Source organism: Pagrus major, chromosome 9, assembly GCF_040436345.1.
Source record: "Pagrus major chromosome 9, Pma_NU_1.0".
Lineage (NCBI taxonomy): Eukaryota > Metazoa > Chordata > Actinopteri > Spariformes > Sparidae > Pagrus > Pagrus major.
Genome location: NC_133223.1, coordinates 32,948,971 through 32,967,582, shown reverse-complemented (window position 1 = coordinate 32,967,582; position 18,612 = coordinate 32,948,971). Strand labels below are relative to the sequence as shown.

The following is an 18,612-nucleotide window of genomic DNA, read 5'->3' as shown; positions in this document are numbered from 1 at the left end:
TATTCTGCTTTTTACTAACTTTACTTACTAGTTTACATATTGCATCAGAGCCAAAGAAATGCATCTTTATATTGATTTATTACTATATTTTACTCAAGAATTTCCATTTTCTGCTACTTTATACTTCCACGTAAAAACATGTTGGAGGCAAATATTGTACTTTTTACTCCACTACATTTATTAGATAACTTAAGTTACTAATAAATCAAAACAAATACTGAATAGTAGGTAAAAGTCTTTAGTGGCTCCAGTACTACAGTGTTATAGGAGCGAATGACAGGCCAGTGGACTGCTTTTCAAAATGTGATGCCTACATTACCCACAATGCAACTCACCATTGAGTCACATTGGTTCAGATTATTATTTTTATCCGGCTCCTCGGGGGATCAATCAAGTATTTCTGATCTGATTCAAACTGACTCTAATTGTAGAAGTCGGCAGAAACGTGGCGTCAAAGATCACAAATCCAAAATATCAGTTTATTGGTTTTTCTGTCAGAACTGTAATTACATCAGTGGTTTTTTTAAACTGTGACACATACAAAGAGTTACAGACTCGTGACAATTCAAGTCCATTTAAGTTAAATCAAGTCGCACGACTCTTCTCCGGTACAACTTGTTTTATTCACAGGATTTTTTCGACATCTGGTGATTAAACAGCTCATCAGTAAGATCAGTAACAGAGGAAAATCACAGAAACGGCACCAGTTGGCTCAGGAAGGACACTTCACAGTGACACACCACACACTATAAGTGGAATAATACACAAAGTAATATAGTAGTATATGTTGACATTTTACAGTTATTCCTATGTGATTTGAGATAGGGTTAGGGTTAGATAAGATTAAAAACCTTAGAAGAAGAGTCGGAGAAGATTAGAAATATTTCCATAAAGCAGGATTAAAAACTTCCACCTCAGCCAGATCGACTCCACCTTAACTAACCCTCCAACACTTCGGCCTCAAACATCTAATGTGTCAGTCTTCTTCTGAGCTGCTCCTCAGTGTTTGGACCGGCCGGTGGTCCGTCAGAAGACAGTCAGCAGAACCTTCTTTATGCAGCAGCGTGGACAAGGTGTCGCCTGAGAGTCCAGGTGGTGCAGCTCCACCGTCCTGGACTTTGAGGAGGAAGTACGACTGCAGACAAAGAGACGGTGACAGAGACGGTCAGGCTTCACGATCGCACTCCACGTAAAGTCTCGTTAAAGGTGCAAAATCATACTCAAAACAGAGAGTGGCCGTTAGCTCAGTTAGCTCAGTTAGCCATGCAGCTAGCAGTCTGGACTGGGAGCTCGGAGAGTGGCCGGAGCTAGCTGGTTAGCATGCTAAACATGCTGAGTGTAAAGGATAACTGGTGTTATATTTTTTAATTGTCAACAAATTTCATGAAAAGACCAAAACCAACAACACGTTAGATCTTTTTTTTTTTTTTTTGAATACTTTCTGACTTCCTGTCTGCGGCGCCGAGCTTCAGGGCTGGTTTACAACAACAAGTGTAGGAGCTATTTGTAAAGTTAGTCTTGGTTGTGTTTAGTTGTAAATTTAATTAGCTAATTATGAGTAAGTTTGTTTGATTAATTTAAGTGTTTGCTTTATTTAGATTTAGATATTTAGACAGTCTAATATTATTTATTATTTGTTTAGGATATTTAGATTAGCAAGATAAGTATTTTGGTTTATTCTTTGGTAAATGGGTCACACTGGGCACTTGAGGTTATTTAGATAGGTAGGCACCTTGAGTACCAGCATGCACCTGGGTGGGCCTATGGTTTTTTACCAGTGCAAAGGAGGAAGCAGCAGCCATGGTTTTCTTTGTTCTTTTGTTTGTTTTATTATTTTGAAATAAATCATCACAAAACGCAAGGATTCAGTTTGGACATTCATCTTCTTTTGCCTGCGTTAAACCACATCCCCATGGTGCATCAGTGGCCTTTTGATTTTGTTTGGTTTAAAGTTTAATTTGTTTTTTATGGACAAATGGCCATTACATCAAGTAAAAAACCCGGTCTTGGATTCAAAGGAAGGATCTTTCATCATTGGACAGATTGGATCTTTTTGGATTATGGATTGATGATCAGCATGGATTGTTTTGTTCAACACGTTTTGTAATATCGACATCAGCGGGACACGGCCTGCGGCTCAGATGAACAAAAGTGCTGCTCAGCCTATCCTCACAAGATACTGGTATGTAATACTACTGCTGTATTGGACAACAGCCAAACGAGTGGAGTTTGAAAGTATTTCATATCAAATCGGAAAAAAGTTTGAACGACGCTGAATAGCCGTACGTCAGCATTACGCACACTTTACGCATAGCTCTCAGCGGCTTTCATTCATAAAATTGCTCAGTGTGTTGTGCTGTGAGTGTGATAACATGGATCTGATCAGCCCTATTTTATATGCACGTTTTGTCTATTGTGGACTTTGATTGCTGCACAACAAGCAGTTTTGAAAGAATCAAAATGTCTGATGATACGCTGAAAGAGGCTGAATTGGTGCCAGCTAAAAGGACATTTAAACTCACGCCTAAAGGATTGTGCTTCTATATAGAAATGAGCCAAGAAAAAAGGAGTGCAAAGTTCAAACAAGCAAAAAAGTCTGTGGAAAAAATCACTGTGTTAATGGAATCAAATGAAAATGTCGATTTGGTGAACTTGGAGCTTGCAAATCTTATCCAATGTTGTCAAAACGCAAAAGAGCTGCATGCATCTTTAATAAACTTACCTTTGCCACAAGATGAAATTAAAAGACAATGTGAATACTTCGAGGCAAAGATGAAAAAGTTTAATGATTTCACTGAAACGGTAAAACACTGGCTTTCCGAACTGGGTCATCCATATGTGAATCAAAATGTTGAATCTCCTGATGATCAAGGTGTCACTGAAGAAATAAATCCTGACGATAGCGCGTCCAATGTGTCAAGTGTAAAGGCAAACTCTGTAAAACCACACTCCCAGGTATCACGGACCTCCTCGACCGCATCAGCGCGCATTAAAGCCCAGGCCGAAAAGGCAGCGCTGATGCAGCGCGTTGCTGCACTAAAAAGGAAACATTTAATCGAAGATAAGGAGGAAAAACTGAGGAGAGAAAAGGAACAGCTGGAACTGGAAACTGAACTGGCTGCAACAAGTGCAAAACTTAATGTTCTGGAGATCAATTCATCTGCGTGTGGCTCAAAACGTTCAGACGGGATGAACTCTTATTTTGAAAAGAACATTTTTCATAGAGCAAATGTATTGAATCCTGATGCTAACATGTTTGTACCAGTAACCTTGGATAAAAGGGTGAATGTTACTGATGTGCCTGTCATACCTCAACCACAAGTTGTTAGGCCTAAACAAAGCAGAGAAACACGAAGGGATGAGATGTTTTTGGATTTTGGTGAATCAGTGGCTGCTGATCAAGATCAAGCAGGACTACGCCCTCAATATCATGCTCTGACACATGGTTCTCAGGATGAAATTGTAAACATTATGCAGAGACAAAATGACATCGCTGCTCTGCTGGCTCAACAAAATCTAAGCTCTGTCCTTCCATCAAGAAATATCCCTGTGTTCGATGGAGACCCTCTTCACTACAGGTCTTTCATCCGAGCTTTTGAAAATGGAGTGGAGGAGAAAACATGTAAATGGAGTGATCGTTTACATTTTCTTGAACAATACACCAGGGGCGAACCAAGGAACTTAGTGCACAGTTGTCAACACTTGCCTTCAGAGATGGGATACAACAAGGCCAAAATTCTTTTAGCAGAGCATTTTGGAAATGAATACAAAATTGCAAGTGCTTATATGGAAAAGATTCTTAACTGGACACCTGTTAAAAGTGAGGATGTTAAAGCATTACAGTCATTCTCTCTATTTCTGCGAGGATGTTCAAATTTAACAGAACAAATGACGCAAATGAAAGAGCTGGACTTGCCCTCTAACATGAGAAGCATCATCATGAAACTTCCTTACAAGCTAAGGGAAAGATGGAGGAATGTTGCTTATAATCTACTTGAGAAAAATGGTCGAAGAGCACTGTTTGTTGATCTTGTTACTTTTATTGAAAAGCAAGTCAAAATTGCATCAGATCCGCTTTTTGGCAACATTCAAGACTCACCACCTACCAAATCCAAGTCCTCCAAGACCAGCCATTTCATACAAAGGAAGAAGGAAAGCAGTTTTGCTACTAATGTCACCACAATAAAGGAAAGAGATATGACTCAATGTACAGAAAATAAAATCAAGCCCTCCTCAATTCAAAGTTGTCTGTTTTGCTCTCAAAGTAGTCACTCACTGGATAACTGCTCTCAGTTTAGAACGAAATTACATCGGGATAAGATCACTTTCATCAAGGAAAAGGGAATATGTTTTGGTTGCCTGAAAGCAGGCCACATGAGCAAAGACTGTAGGAGTCGTTTGGATTGCAATGTGTGTAACCAAAAGCACCCAGGAATCCTTCATATCGCATGGCAGGATAAAGGCACATCCTCCAAACAATCACAACAGACTGCGAGCCCTCCAAGTGTTTCATCTGTAATGTCACAGACTTGTGGTCATATTGGGGCCGGGGCTGAAGATGATTCTATCTTTTCTGTTGTTGCAGTTAAAGTTAGGAGCCACAAAAGTAACAAAACTGTACACACATATGCTTTTCTGGACCCCGGAAGCTCAGGAACATTTTGCACAGAGAGCCTGGCAAGAAAACTAAATGTGAGTGGCAAAAGGACAAGTTTTCTGATGAGAACAATGGGGCAAAAGAAAATTGCAAATGCTCATATTCTGTCAGGGCTTGAGGTGTCTGGTGTGAACATGAACGATTTCATCCAGTTACCTGACGTTTTAACACAGAGATCCATGCCTGTTTCCTCACTCAATGTCCCTCAACAAAAGGATCTTGTTCAGTGGTCTTATTTGAAGGATGTTAAGGTCCATGACATTGATGCAGATGTAGACCTTCTAATTGGAACTGATGCCCCCAAAGTAATGGAGCCTTGGGAGGTAATAAACAGCCAGGATGAAGGACCCTATGCAGTAAGAACTAGGGTCGGTTGGGTCATTAATGGTCCACTTCGTGGCACAAGCAGTAGGAGTAAGAGTGGCTGCCCTGCTGTAACAGCCAACCGAATCTCCATTGAACATCTTCAAGACATGTTGGTTCAACAATATAACCACGATTTTAATGAGAGATCAGCTGAGGAGCAGACTGAAATGTCCAGAGAAGATGTCAAGTTCATGAATGTTGTAAGCAGCACAACAGAAATGATTGAAGGTCATTATTGTATTGACTTACCTTTCCGACAGGAGGATTGTGTCCTGCCAAACAATCGCTGTGTTGCAGAACAGCGCCTCCAAAGCCTGAAAAGAAAATTCTACAGGAATAACACATTCAAGGAAGAATACACTGCATTCTTAGATGACATGATTGCTCAAGGATATGCTGAAGTGGTGCCGGTTGATCAGCTAAAGCAAAGTGATGGAAAGGTGTGGTATATTCCCCATCATGGAGTTTATCATCCCAGAAAAGGCAAGCTGAGAGTTGTTTTTGACTGTGGAGCAACATATAAAGGGACATCACTGAACAGCCAACTCTTGCAGGGACCTGATCTGACCAACAATCTCATTGGAGTCCTCATTCGATTCAGGCAAGAACCTGTTGCAGTAATGGCAGACATCAAAGCCATGTTTCACCAAGTTCATGTATCAGATAAACACATCAACTTTCTCCGCTTCCTCTGGTGGCCAAATGGTGATACTGCACAGCCTCCACAGGAGCATCGCATGAGAGTCCATCTGTTTGGTGCTGTATCCTCACCAAGTTGTGCAAATTATGCTCTGAGGAGAACAGCAGAAGACAATGCGCAGCATTTTCCACTTGAAGTAATCAATACAGTGAAACATAATTTTTATGTGGATGACTGCCTGAAAGCTATAGCTTCAGAGGAAGAAGCTGTACAAATGATCAAAAATTTGACTGCTCTCTGTGAAAAAGGAGGATTTACTCTTTCAAAATGGATCAGCAACAGCCGTACTGTGCTGCTGTCAGTCACAGAAGAAAGGAGAGCAAATAAAATGATGGAGCTGGATCTGGATGTTGATCAATTTCCAACAGAGCGAGCACTTGGGCTACAATGGTGCATTGGGACTGATATGTTTCAGTTCAGGACTTTAGTTCGAGAACAACCACACACCAGAAGAGGCATTCTTTCTGTGGTCAGCTCTCTTTATGACCCTTTGGGATTTTTGGCCCCATTCAGTATGCCAGCCAAATTGTTGCTGCAGGAGTTCTGTAGGAGAAACCTGAAGTGGGATGAAGTCATTCCCCATGCCTTCTCTAAGCAATGGTCTGAATGGCTCCAGGATCTTCAGAAAATGGATCAGTTCAAAGTGGAACGATGTATTAAACCCAGAGACTTTGGAGTCCCAGTTTCAGCACAGCTTCACCACTTTTCTGATGCCAGTCAAGTTGGATATGGAACTGTATCTTATTTGAGGCTGGGAAAAGATCAAAAGATACAGGTAGCATTTCTCTTGGGGAAAGCTAGAGTTGCTCCTCTGAAACAGACTACGATCCCAAGATTGGAACTCACAGCTGCAGTTCTTGCTGTTCGAGTTGATAAAATGCTGCGGAAGGAGTTGCAACTTATGCTGGAGAAATCAGTTTTCTGGACAGACAGCACAACAGTTCTTAAATACATCACAAATGAGACCAAACGATTCCACACTTTTGTTGCAAACAGAACTTCTGTCATCAGAGAAGCTTCAGATATTGAGCAGTGGAGATATGTGAGTTCAAAAGAAAATCCAGCAGATGAAGCATCAAGAGGAATGAAAGCTCAGGATTTCCTGACAGGAGGGAGATGGTTAAATGGACCGGAGTTTCTCTCCCAACCAGAGGAGGAATGGCCTAATCTGAAAGGAGATTGTGATGTGATTTCTGACGATGACCCAGAGGTCAAAAGGGACTTGATAGTGAATGCTATTGTCAAGGATGTGGAAAAGGCCACCGGCCAGCTGATTAATTACTTTTCATCCTGGATTAAGTTAAGAACATCTGTGGCTTGGTTTTCAAAAATCAAAGCAGCGCTTAGGACATTGGCACAGAAGAGGAAGGAGTTTAGTGCTTCTGCAGGCCTAAACAAAAAACAAGAAGTGGACAGGAAAGTTCAGAACTTTAAAGTCAAGCTCAAAGGACAAAATCTGACCCCTGAAGATCTTGTGAAGGCAGAAGAGTCCATCATTCTGTATATACAAAAACAAAAGTTTGAAGCTGAAATCGCCTCACTCAAGAGTGGATTTAAAACCATCTCCAAAGAAAGCACACTGTACAAATTGGATCCAGTGTTGGATGATGGAATCCTCAGAGTTGGTGGCCGGTTGAATAAAGCAGCATTGCCAGCAGAATCTAAACATCCGGTGATTCTTTCTAAAGACATGTATGTATCCACACTCATTTTGCGCCATATCCATAACCAACTGGGGCATGTGGGGAGGAATCACATGCTGTCCAGGTTACGGCAAAAATACTGGATCACTAATGCAAACTCTGCTGCCAGGAAGATAATATCCGACTGTATTGTGTGCAGACGCAACCGGGGAAAACTGATTGAGCAGAAAATGTCTGACTTACCTGAAGAAAGGGTGCTGCCTGAAAAGGCTCCTTTTACAAAGGTGGGAGTTGATTATTTTGGCCCCGTTGATATTAAGAGAGGCAGAAGTCATCTTAAAAGATATGGAGTGCTGTTTACATGTCTGACTAGTCGTGCTGTGCATCTGGAAGTAGCTTATACACTAGACACAGACTCCTGTATAAATGCTATTCGGAGGTTTATCTGTAGACGAGGTCCAGTCTCAGCTATCAGATCAGATAATGGCACAAATTTTGCTGGAGCCAACCGGGAACTGAAGGAAAGTCTGGCTTCTCTGAATCATATCAAAATTCAAAGTGCTTTTGTTCAGGATGGCATAAAATGGAGCTTCAACACACCAGCAGCTTCCCATCAAGGTGGTGTTTGGGAACGTCTGATTCGTTCAGTGAAAAGCGTTCTCACTTCAGTACTAAAACAACAAACTCTGGATGATGAAGGGCTCCAAACGGTCTTCTGTGAGGTTGAAGCAATTTTGAACGACAGACCCATCACAAAGGTCTCCGATGATCCAGATGACTTAGAAGCTCTCACACCAAATCACATCTTAATGTTGAAAGGAAAACCAATCATGCCACCAGGACTGTTTGACCGAAATGATCTGTACATGAGGAAAAGGTGGAAGCAAGCACAGTATATTGCTGAATTGTTTTGGAAGAGATGGATTTTGGAGTATCTACCCATGATGCAGGAGAGACAAAAATGGACAAGGCCAAGGAAAAGCCTTACTCCTGGAGACATTGTTCTGGTCGCAGATGCCTCAGCGCCAAGAGGATCTTGGATCATGGGGAAAGTTTTGGACATCAGACCAGATGCAAAGGGCCTGGTACGCACTGTGCGTCTGCAAACTAGGACCAGTATTCTGGAGAGACCTGTGACGAAGCTCTGTCTACTACTGGAAGCAACAGTTTAACATCATGTGAATCTGACATTTATTTTTCTTTATTTTTCTCCATTAACCTGTGCTTTATTTTGCAGATTCATCAGGAAGACGGTCAATTTAGAGCATATTATGACAAATAGAATAGATCTGTCTCATAATTGTAATTCCAGAAGTAGCTCCTTTTTTTTTTTGTGGATAACTGTAATTGTGATATTATGCACAATTAGGGGCCGGAATGTAGGAGCTATTTGTAAAGTTAGTCTTGGTTGTGTTTAGTTGTAAATTTAATTAGCTAATTATGAGTAAGTTTGTTTGATTAATTTAAGTGTTTGCTTTATTTAGATTTAGATATTTAGACAGTCTAATATTATTTATTATTTGTTTAGGATATTTAGATTAGCAAGATAAGTATTTTGGTTTATTCTTTGGTAAATGGGTCACACTGGGCACTTGAGGTTATTTAGATAGGTAGGCACCTTGAGTACCAGCATGCACCTGGGTGGGCCTATGGTTTTTTACCAGTGCAAAGGAGGAAGCAGCAGCCATGGTTTTCTTTGTTCTTTTGTTTGTTTTATTATTTTGAAATAAATCATCACAAAACGCAAGGATTCAGTTTGGACATTCATCTTCTTTTGCCTGCGTTAAACCACATCCCCATGGTGCATCAGTGGCCTTTTGATTTTGTTTGGTTTAAAGTTTAATTTGTTTTTTATGGACAAATGGCCATTACAACAAGGATGAATTTAATCTGAAATAAAACTCAGTTTAAAATGAGTAAATCCAGGTTTAAAGTTAAGCAGAGCTCTGCTGCACCATTAAAATGATCTCTGTTTAGTAAAGCAAGTTTATTCAAGTTAATCAGAGTTTACTCAATGTGGAGATCCCTTTATTGTCCCTTTATTTAATTCCAGTAACTTTATTATTTTGCTCAGTTTGTTTAAAAAAGAAACTTCCTCCAGGTTTAAAAGTTCAATCCAGCCTTTGACCTTATGTTCTTACTGAGGACTTAAATCTTTAAAATATATAATTAAAAATAGGGTCAGTAATTCCCTCAAGCAGCTGCTCAACGTAGCTTTTTTCAAATGAAGTCAAACAGGAGGAAAGAGTGTAATAGTTGGGGACTATTTTCAGCGGTGGATGAATCCACATTTGAGTATTTGTGGCAGCAGGGCGGTGTGTGTGTGTGTGTGTGTGTGTGTGTGTGTGTGTGTGTTCATGGAGATCCATCAGGCTGTGGGACACACGATACCTGTCAGGAGCTTCGGTCACTGTTGGTTTGGGTCTGCACTTGAGATTTGTTGAAAAAAAGAAAAATATACAACATCACCAGACTTAAGAACCTCGAGGCGACGTCCTCAGATCGTTCTGTCGGTCGACCAACAGGCCAAAACTAAAAGATATTGAAATCATGACGATAATTCACAGAAAACCATAAAACCTACCTGCATTTTGTCTTGGTTTTTCATTTCAGACCCCATTTTTTCCTTTTTCTTTTTATTGTGAGTACTCGAGTACTGGATAGTAATTTATGTCGAGTACTTGAATATGGAAGTAACTTAAAATGCCCGTCCCTGATCCCCGTCAGCCTCAGATTCACTTCGTGTTCAGTGTTAATATGGAAATGTTAGCATGCTTACATGCAAAAACTGCTAAACATCAAGCCTTTGTAAGCATGCTGATGTTAGCGCTTAGCTCAAAGCACCACTGTGCCTCTCCCGATCATTTAAAGGTGCACACACAGTATTTAACTTAAGATGAATAAGTGATTCTTGGAGCCGCAGCACACGCAGTCGGATCTGTTACCATCGTTGTCAGGAGGCGTCGTCGGAGTAATCTGAAGCTCAGCTGACCGCCGTAGACGACCGATCCGATGAGGACGAAGCCCAGAGCGCAGAAGGCTCCCAGCAGGCCGTAGACCACGGACACTGTGAGACAGGAGGACAGACAGGGATCACTTTATCTTCCAGCAGCTACATGAACATCTGAGAGGAACCGTTAAGATTCAAAAGAAGTTCCTCTTTCAACCAGCAGCAAAGAGGAACAGCAGCTGATTCCTGTCCGCTCTGATTTAATCTGACGTTCAGTTTCTGAGCCATAAAACAACAAAGATGGTCTCTGACAGTGAAAGAGCCGCGACGTACGTGAGTGTGCGGGCTCAGGAGGGCTGGTGAAGGCACAGTAGGGGTCACTGGGGACAGATTTGTCGTTGAAGAGCGTTTTCACAGTGACGGTCACGCAGTACTCCACACCTGACTGCAGGTACGAGATCACCATCTCCTCCTGGTACTGCCGAGTCAGGCTGAACTGCAACACAACACACAAACCGGGTCATACAGAGTGTTCAACAAACAGAGGCAACAAAACCGGACATTTCTGACAAGACGTCAGTGACTTTTTCCAGCCGTGTTAGTCGCCACAAAACTGCATGTTCTTGCTGGGAAGTAGAAACATTTTCATCGGGACATTTTCCAGTTTTTGGCAACAAAACCTGATTTATCTGACGAGATGTTGGACCAATACCCAGCTCCGTATATGGCGAGAGAACCAGATATTTTTGATGGGTCGTCGGACATTTTCCAGTCGTGTTAGTGGGGACAAAACTAGATATATGTGACGAGACAGAAAGACATTTTTCAGCAGTGCTGGAGCAACAAAAGCTGAGCTGCTTTTTAAGAGATGTCGGATCAGTCTCCAGTGGTAGCGGTGTTAAATTTTGATGAGACATCGGGACATTTTCCAGCCATGTTTGTGGCAACAAAACCAAATAATTTGACCACATTTCAGGACATTTTCTAGCCGTGTTAGTGGCAAAGAAATTGATTTTTTTGACGGGAAATTAGGACATTTGCCAGCCATGTTTATGCCGACACAACCAAATATTTTCAACAAGACATCGGGACATTTTCCAGCTGTGTTGATGGCGACAAAACCTGATATCCAGCCACGTTTCTGGCGATAAACCAGATATTTTTGACGGGATGTTGGGACATTTTTAACAGTTTTCAAAACTAATACACAGGCAGTTCAATGACGTTTAATCTCATGTACATATTCAGATTTCATTGTGTAAATTGTGTCTTGTTCATCTTGTATTTCCTGTTTATTGGTGTTGTTTGATTTCTTCTGTGTCCTCATGTAGGAAAAGTCTGTTTTCTCTGTAGGTGGCGCTCTCTTCTGTCTCAGTCGAGCTGTCTAACGAACATTTTCTTGTATTTCCAAAGAAACTGTTACTGAAGTAAAGCTGATGCGCGTCACTTCCTGTTTCTAGGTACTTTCTTTCACCAGATGTTGACAGGAGGATACGAGCTCACAATCACTGATTTTCTTTGTAAAACAAACGCTTGTTGAAGAAAATAATGAGCTCATTTATGTTCCCTGAATGTCACAATAAAAAAATTGCATCATAGTTGAAATTTTTTGTCCAATCAGTCTCATTTTGTCCAGAAGTGTTTGAGGTCCGTCGGTGCAGTGAGACGACTGATGTGAAGATAAGCTCAGGCCGAGCGTTTCCTCGAACACATGCAGGCGAACAGTCGCTGAGAGGAAGACGTGGGTTAAAAACTCAAACCACACAGTGAAAAACATCAGCCTCCACACCAGCTCCTCTACAGATTCACATCCACCTCTCAGCAGATAAAGAAACGACGTTTGTGGCTTCGCTGTTTTGATTTCTCCACATTCAGCGTGTTTCAAATCATGGAAACACGCAGACGAGAAGAAAACGAAAGAAAAACTGCAGAAATTAATATGTGGTTTATGTCGTATCTCACAAATAAGATTTGTTTCTGTTTACATCACAAAAATGATCTGGTGTTTCTCACTTTGATGCAAAACCTTGAAATATCGATATTTGAAAACGTATAATAAATTAAAAACATTTCACCGGACTTCTCTGATTTAATTTCCCACAATTCATTGCAACATGGACGTGACATTGTAGAACTTACTATGAATGAATTACTTTGTTATAACGTTACTTGAATTTTGTAGGATAGAAATAATATTCAGCCACATCATGATGCAGGAATATTTTAAAGTCCAGACTGTCGAGGTCATCAGGTTGTCTGTCAGTGGCTTATATTTGCCTCACAGTCTCACGCACTTGCAGATTTGACGAGATGACGGTTAAATGTATCATGTAAATACAACACGGAGGGTTTAAAGGTCCAGTGCGTAGGATTTAGTGGCATCTAGCCGTGCGGATGCAGACTGCAGACGACCGAACAGCCCGTGTCTAACCCTTCCCATCGGTGGTCGCCGCTATAAACCAGAAAACCATGAATCATCCTCTCTGCAGCACAGCAGCAGTGTTTGGTTCGTCCATTCTGGGAACACGGCGGACTCAAAAACACCAAGATTCTCAGTTTATATTTGATTTCTGCTGATAGATCCAGCAAAATTTGAAATACTGGACCTTTAAGCCTCTGCTGCGTGGGCATATACTTGCGGCCAAGTCCTCAGCAACGACCCAGGTTCCAGTCCAGTCTTCCTCTTTGTCAACCCCCTGACCCGTCTGACCCGTCTGACTCTAACAGCTGTTCTCTAGATTAAAGCTAAGAAAAACAAGGTGGACGTCGTGTTTAATGGGAGGATGGAAATGAAGTTGGTTTTGTGTCTTTGGAGCAAAATGAGAATCGACTTCAGCTCGTTATGTTCTGCTCTCAGTTGTGTAAAGTACCAGGTTTCAGTACTGGATCATGAACTACACATCTGTGTGTTTTTTAGCTCACAACCTCTTTGTCAACATTTGGGAATTTTGCTGAAATCATAACTTGAAGTGTTGTTAAAGTGTTGTGAAAGTGTTGTTAAAGTGTTGTGAAAGTGTTGAGAGCTGGAAACCAGCTGGATTTTTGTGTTGTAAAGATCCTTTTGTAAAACTTTCAGGCACAAAGTTTCTTTGATTGGACTCTTGATAAACACATGACGTGAAAATAAACTGGCTCACTTCCTGTGACAACAACATTTCTACTAACCTGTGTTGGTGAGTAGAACCCAAAACTGACACAACCACAGTTAAAGCCACACTGAGGAGGAAATAACCTCTTTTTGACAGGAAACACACGCTACAGGTTCACAGCTCCACAAACTCAACGTTTTACATGTGTGACACCTCAGTGTGTTGTGTGATCTTCAGGGCTGCATCAGCACTTTAACACATCATCTTCTGTAGTTTAATTCTCTACAACTACAAAAACAAGAACAATGAAATAATACGTTAACGTACGATCAGAAACCAAAACACAGACGAGTCGCTGGAATAAAGCGTTGTTGTAACTTCATGCAAACCAAGAATACGTTCAAGTTCGTACGTTTTTCTACAAAACGAGTCATATCACGTTCACGCTACATGTATGTGAGGTCCGAGACGACAGAACCAGACAGAGACCGCTGTTTGAGGCTGCGTTCCCGCCGACAAAACTGGATGTTTTTAAAAAGACGTTGTGACGTTTTTAGCTGCATTTATAGCGAAACAACTGGATACTGACAACGCGATGTCAGGACATTTTCAGCTTCATTTGTTGTTGTTCTTTTTTACAAGGCGTTGGGGCATTTTCAGCTGTGTCGTGGCAACAGAAGTGGCATTTTGACGAGACAACGGGACATTTTCCGGTGCTATTTGTGGAGACAGAACATGTCTTCCTAACCTTAACAAGGTGTTTTTGGTGCCTAAACCTGACCAGACGATAAAGATACATCACACACAGTTTAGGACACATACCTGTGCACCGTCCCTGGTCCTCTTCACCTCGAAGACTAAGTCTATGTAGTGGTCCATCAGCAGCATCCCGACCGATGGAGGACGGACCTGCAGCAGCAAACAGTTTCCACAGCCGGACACGGACACGTCAGGAGGTCCCAACACAGCTACGAGGAGAAAAGATGATCATGGTTTCTCATTTGTACTTTATTTCAAAGTGTTTAAAGGATCTGGATGAGATTCAACAGGATCATTTCAGCCTGGATGAGTTCATGTAGATACAGAAGTGTGTTGGTTGGTGTCTCACTGTCTAACAGAGGCTGGAACGCCGCGGACTCGGTCCAGTCGGACTTCTGTCCGGCTGTGAAGGCCTGGACTCGGGCTGTGTACCGATCCGACGGTTCTTTGAACACTCGCGTCAGATTACACGTCTGTCCGGCCGTCAGCTCCGAACAACCGGCCACCGCTCTCCACGACTTCCTACTTCAGAGGGAGAGAAAACAGAGAAACACTGATGATGACGTACGACACCTGTGTCATCCGGCAGGTGAAGCCGCTGCAGGCAGGCAGGGAGGGAAAACATAACATAACTGGTGACAGCTGGTTGAAAAGGCAACTGATAGGGCTGAGTGAGTCACACTGATATGAGGAAATCATACGTGTTTATGAGTAGCTGTTACTGAAAAAGGAAAGTGCTGACTCAGAAGGTTCAGAGGAGTCACAGAAACAAAAATGAAACTGATGAAATACTGTGCAGATTAAAGACTTTGTTTTTGACGCATCCGGCAGAAAAAAGCGTCTCAGTTCACTGATGAAGGTCCAGTTTCAGCCTCAACAAGCTACCGTTTGGGTTCAGTTCTCAAGCAGCATCATTATTGAAATATTAAACATGAAAATATGAGACGTTTTTTGAATCAGTCGACCAATTAGTTCCAGAAATATCTCTGGTTCCCAGATTCATTCATTGTGCTGACCTTGGTCATATAATTAACTTTTCTTGTAGCGATCAACAAGTCAGACTTTTAACAACTGTTGGATGGATTTTCATGAAACATTTTGTTTGGCGCGACTTAGCAAATGTTACAGTAAGATGGTAACAACAATATATTACCCAGCAGAGGAGTCAACAGTCCACCAAGTTCAGATACTTGTGTAAAAACAGACTCTGGTAAAAGTAGAAGTGCTGATTTAACTTCTTTACTCCAGTAAAAGTAATCGAGTACAGGCTCTGACATGTACTCAGAGTATCAGAGTAAAAAGTCTCCCTCTGAAGGACATCTGTGGTCAAAGCTAACTGAAGCTCACGTCATATTAATATAATTCAAAGACTATTAAAGTTAAAGGTAGAGTCAGTAGGATTTGTCCCAGCTGTTCCTGAACGCACCACAAAGATAGTTGATAGTTGAGTCTCATTCCCAGGACGTCAAACAGCCACATGTTGGGTTGGTAAAGCGTCCGAGCAGCAACAAAGAGAGAAAATAAGAAAATCTCTGCAGATACGAGACACTAACACGCCTTTTCTCCCCATTCCAGCCTCCCTCTCTGTCTGTTCACGTCTTTGTTTCGTCTTTGTCCATAATTCACCTCAAATGCATCAAACTAAAGTAACGAGGCTGTTTTGAAGCTGTGAGGAGGAGAAAGTTCAGATAGTTGTGTTCAGATGTAGAGAGAGAAAGTCAGAGAGATACTCGAGTAAAGTACAAATACCTGAAACATCTAGTGAAGTAACTTCCTTCCTCTGAGATTAAGGTGGAAATATTATATAATATATATTATAGACCAAGAAGGCGATCTGAAGAGGGCTGACGTCTCTGTAGCTGATGAATAATGGAGAAATATACATTTTGATTTGAGTGTTTCTATTTGAACATCGATCCTCTGAAGGAAACGATGCACATTGATGCAGGATTTAAACTCCACGTCTCCGTCTGTTACTTCCAGCAGTCGATTATAGAAATGTTTGTTGGTTTTAGAGACAAAATAAGTAAAGAAACTGAAAATATGATGTCAGATGAGCCTGTTTTTAATGTCAACTATCATCTTTTAAACCCTCAAATAACCTGATCTGTGAACAAACTCATGATTCCTGCCACCGACCATGAAGCTCAGACAAACATCCTCCTAAATTCTGTACTTTCTTCTTCTTTTATGTGAATTTGAGTTGCTGGTCATCTTAAACTGGCAGTTTGCTTGATCTTATCATTCTGAGAGTTTCGAGTTTCAGGGCAGCGATGCTTCGACGCCTCCTCTCACGATACGATTATCGAGACACTGGCACCAAAATATTGATATTTCTATGAAAACAAGCCGCTCCTCACAGATTCAGACTCAGCAGAGGCACTTCTTGTGGCGTAAACTTAATTTACACGGACCGAGTCACAGCTGAATGTCGTTTAAACATTTTACCAGTATTTGGTGTTTTACATTCGATTGATGTGTGTTTTAAACATTATTTCATCTCAGTTCTTGTTAATTCTGTGACACCGACGCCACAATGTAGTGAATTAATACATTATTCCTGCAGTTTGACTTCTTCTGGGTATTTTGTCTCCTTCAGTTACACAGACATCGTGATGTATCATTAGACGATCGTCTTGCAAAGAATCAATCATCACATAACTGCAGGTGTGTTCTTCAAATCAGGTGCAGCATGAAGTCACTGATCAGTTCGGGCTGCAGCTAATGATTATTTTCATTATCAGTTATCAGCTATAAAATGTTTCCTGGAGCCCAAAGTGACGTCTTTATATCACTTCTTTTATCCGACCAACCGTCCAAAACACAAAAACTCTTCATTTACTGTCAGAAATGATGAAGAAAAGCAGCAAATCCTCAAATTAAGAAGCTGCAACCAAACAATCTTTGAGATTTATGACTGAAAACTGTAAAATGAGACACAATTTCAGCATTTAGGGAGATTAAACTCTGTGTTAAATCATCTTTTTGGAGGTTTTTGCATCATATAGCTGATGTTAAAATGTGTCCAGTCAAATAGAGAAAGTCAACTCTTCTTCTTAATCCTTCCATGACACTGTGTTAATTAAATACAACAGATGCTGAAGGTTTGATTATAGTCTGAGGAAAAAATCCTGGTTTCACGATTATAATCAAAATATTTCCCAGAGCCCAAAGTGACGTCTTTATATCGCTTCTTTTGTCCAAAACCCCCAAAAACTCTTCACTAATTGTCAGAAATGATGACGAAAAGCAGCAAATCTTCACATTTAAGAAGCTGGAACCAAACAATCTGACATTTATAACTGAAAACTGTGAAATGAGAGACAATTTCAGCATTTAGGGAGATTAAACTACGTGAGTTTCCAGTTTAATCTATTATAATCTAAATATGAGCCCAAAGTGACGTCTCTGATTCACTTCTTTTGTCCAAAACTCTAATGAAGAAAAGCAGCCTCACATGTAAGAATCTGGAACCAAACAATCTTTGAGATTTCTGCTTCAAAAATGACTCAAACGATTCATCGATTATCGAAATAGTTGGTGACTTCATTTTCAAGAAATGAAAGTCGATCCAAGTAATTTCATCTGGAGTGAAGCCAAACCACAGTGAGTCAATCTTTGTGGATTTTCCCAGAGAAATCGGTGCATCGGTCTGAAACCTTCTCTGGTCCTGAGTCTGTCTCACTTCTGCTTTTTTTTCTGTCCTCTGACTCGAGTACCTGGGACGGAGGACTTCGACGGCGAAGCGGCTGCTGTCGGGGGTGTCGGGGCCGGGCAGGAAGCTGAGCATGTGCTCCATGTTGAAGGAGGAGATGGAGACGTTGGATGGAGCCGGGAGGGAGACGCTGACTGCTGCAGAGAAGGAGGACAGAAGAAGAAGAAGAAAACTTTAAAAATCCAACACTTTGAATCATCTGTCTTCTGATTTCTGCAGCTCTAAACGCTAAAATCTAAACATTTCCTGCAGGTGAACAACAGTTGAGTGAGTTCAACACACTTTCTTTTAACACTCAACATCCACACACACATCCTGCCATAACACAAGTCAGAAAGATCCTCCCTGCAAACCTTCAGTCCAGGGAGCATTACCAAGGTGCAACTGCTGAAGAAGAAGGACAAGAAGAATCCACAGCCCCATCTTCCCTCCATAGAGTGACTCGTGGGTAAACGTCTCTGACGCAAGCTGTCAAGGTTTTTTAAGGTTTGAGCACACAACATATAGAGAGGGATGGGAGGGAGCAGGGGGTGAGAGTGGGGGTTGGGACGTGAACACCGTTTGTTATCATGTCGCTGGCTGAGTTTCTGTTTCCCCTGAAGTCCCTCCCTGTGTGTGTTTTACACCGCAAATCCTGCATTTCAGCGTCAGAGCTGTCGCAGGAGCCGGACTGAAGACTTGTTTCTGATCTGTGGGAGTTTTTCTTTGCTGGTTTTTGTGGGTTTCTTTCTTT

General features: G+C 41.4%; 1 protein-coding gene across 6 annotated transcripts; it reads right to left on the bottom strand.

Annotated features, from left to right (window-relative positions):
• Positions 1-465: 465 nt before the first annotated feature.
• LOC141002261 (interferon alpha/beta receptor 2-like) lies at positions 466-18,374 on the bottom strand. 6 transcript variants are annotated; one of them, XM_073473520.1, is made up of 8 exons: positions 18,233-18,374; positions 17,884-18,016; positions 14,514-14,689; positions 14,228-14,373; positions 10,650-10,812; positions 10,311-10,433; positions 9,758-9,802; positions 1,048-1,135 (listed from the first exon to the last, which is right to left on the bottom strand). In XM_073473520.1, exons 1-7 carry the CDS (start codon positions 18,300-18,302, stop codon positions 9,774-9,776), a joined length of 840 nt encoding a protein of 279 aa, XP_073329621.1. In that variant the 5' UTR covers positions 18,303-18,374; the 3' UTR covers positions 1,048-1,135; positions 9,758-9,773. The 6 variants fall into 6 exon arrangements, with proteins under 6 accessions (XP_073329618.1, XP_073329617.1, XP_073329616.1 ...); XM_073473517.1 differs by lacking the exon at positions 9,758-9,802 and having other exon boundaries at positions 466-1,135; positions 10,312-10,433; positions 14,514-14,686; positions 18,233-18,369; XM_073473516.1 differs by lacking the exon at positions 9,758-9,802 and having other exon boundaries at positions 466-1,135; positions 10,312-10,433; positions 17,884-18,013; positions 18,233-18,368.
• Between the last annotated feature and the right edge of the window lie 238 nt (positions 18,375-18,612).

What these genes read in the sequence shown, in the direction of transcription:
- LOC141002261 (XM_073473515.1), bottom strand. Translation starts at nt 18,302, where the DNA reads ATGGGGCTGTGGATTCTTCTTGTCCTTCTTCTTCAGCAGTTGCACCTT. An exon ending in GTCGAAGTCCTCCGTCCCAG is followed by an intron (nt 14,690 to 17,883) that starts GTACTCGAGTCA and finishes CTCCCTCTGAAG; the next exon opens with TAGGAAGTCGTGGAGAGCGG. An exon ending in GGACCAGGGACGGTGCACAG is followed by an intron (nt 10,813 to 14,227) that starts GTATGTGTCCTA and finishes GTTGTGTTGCAG; the next exon opens with TTCAGCCTGACTCGGCAGTA.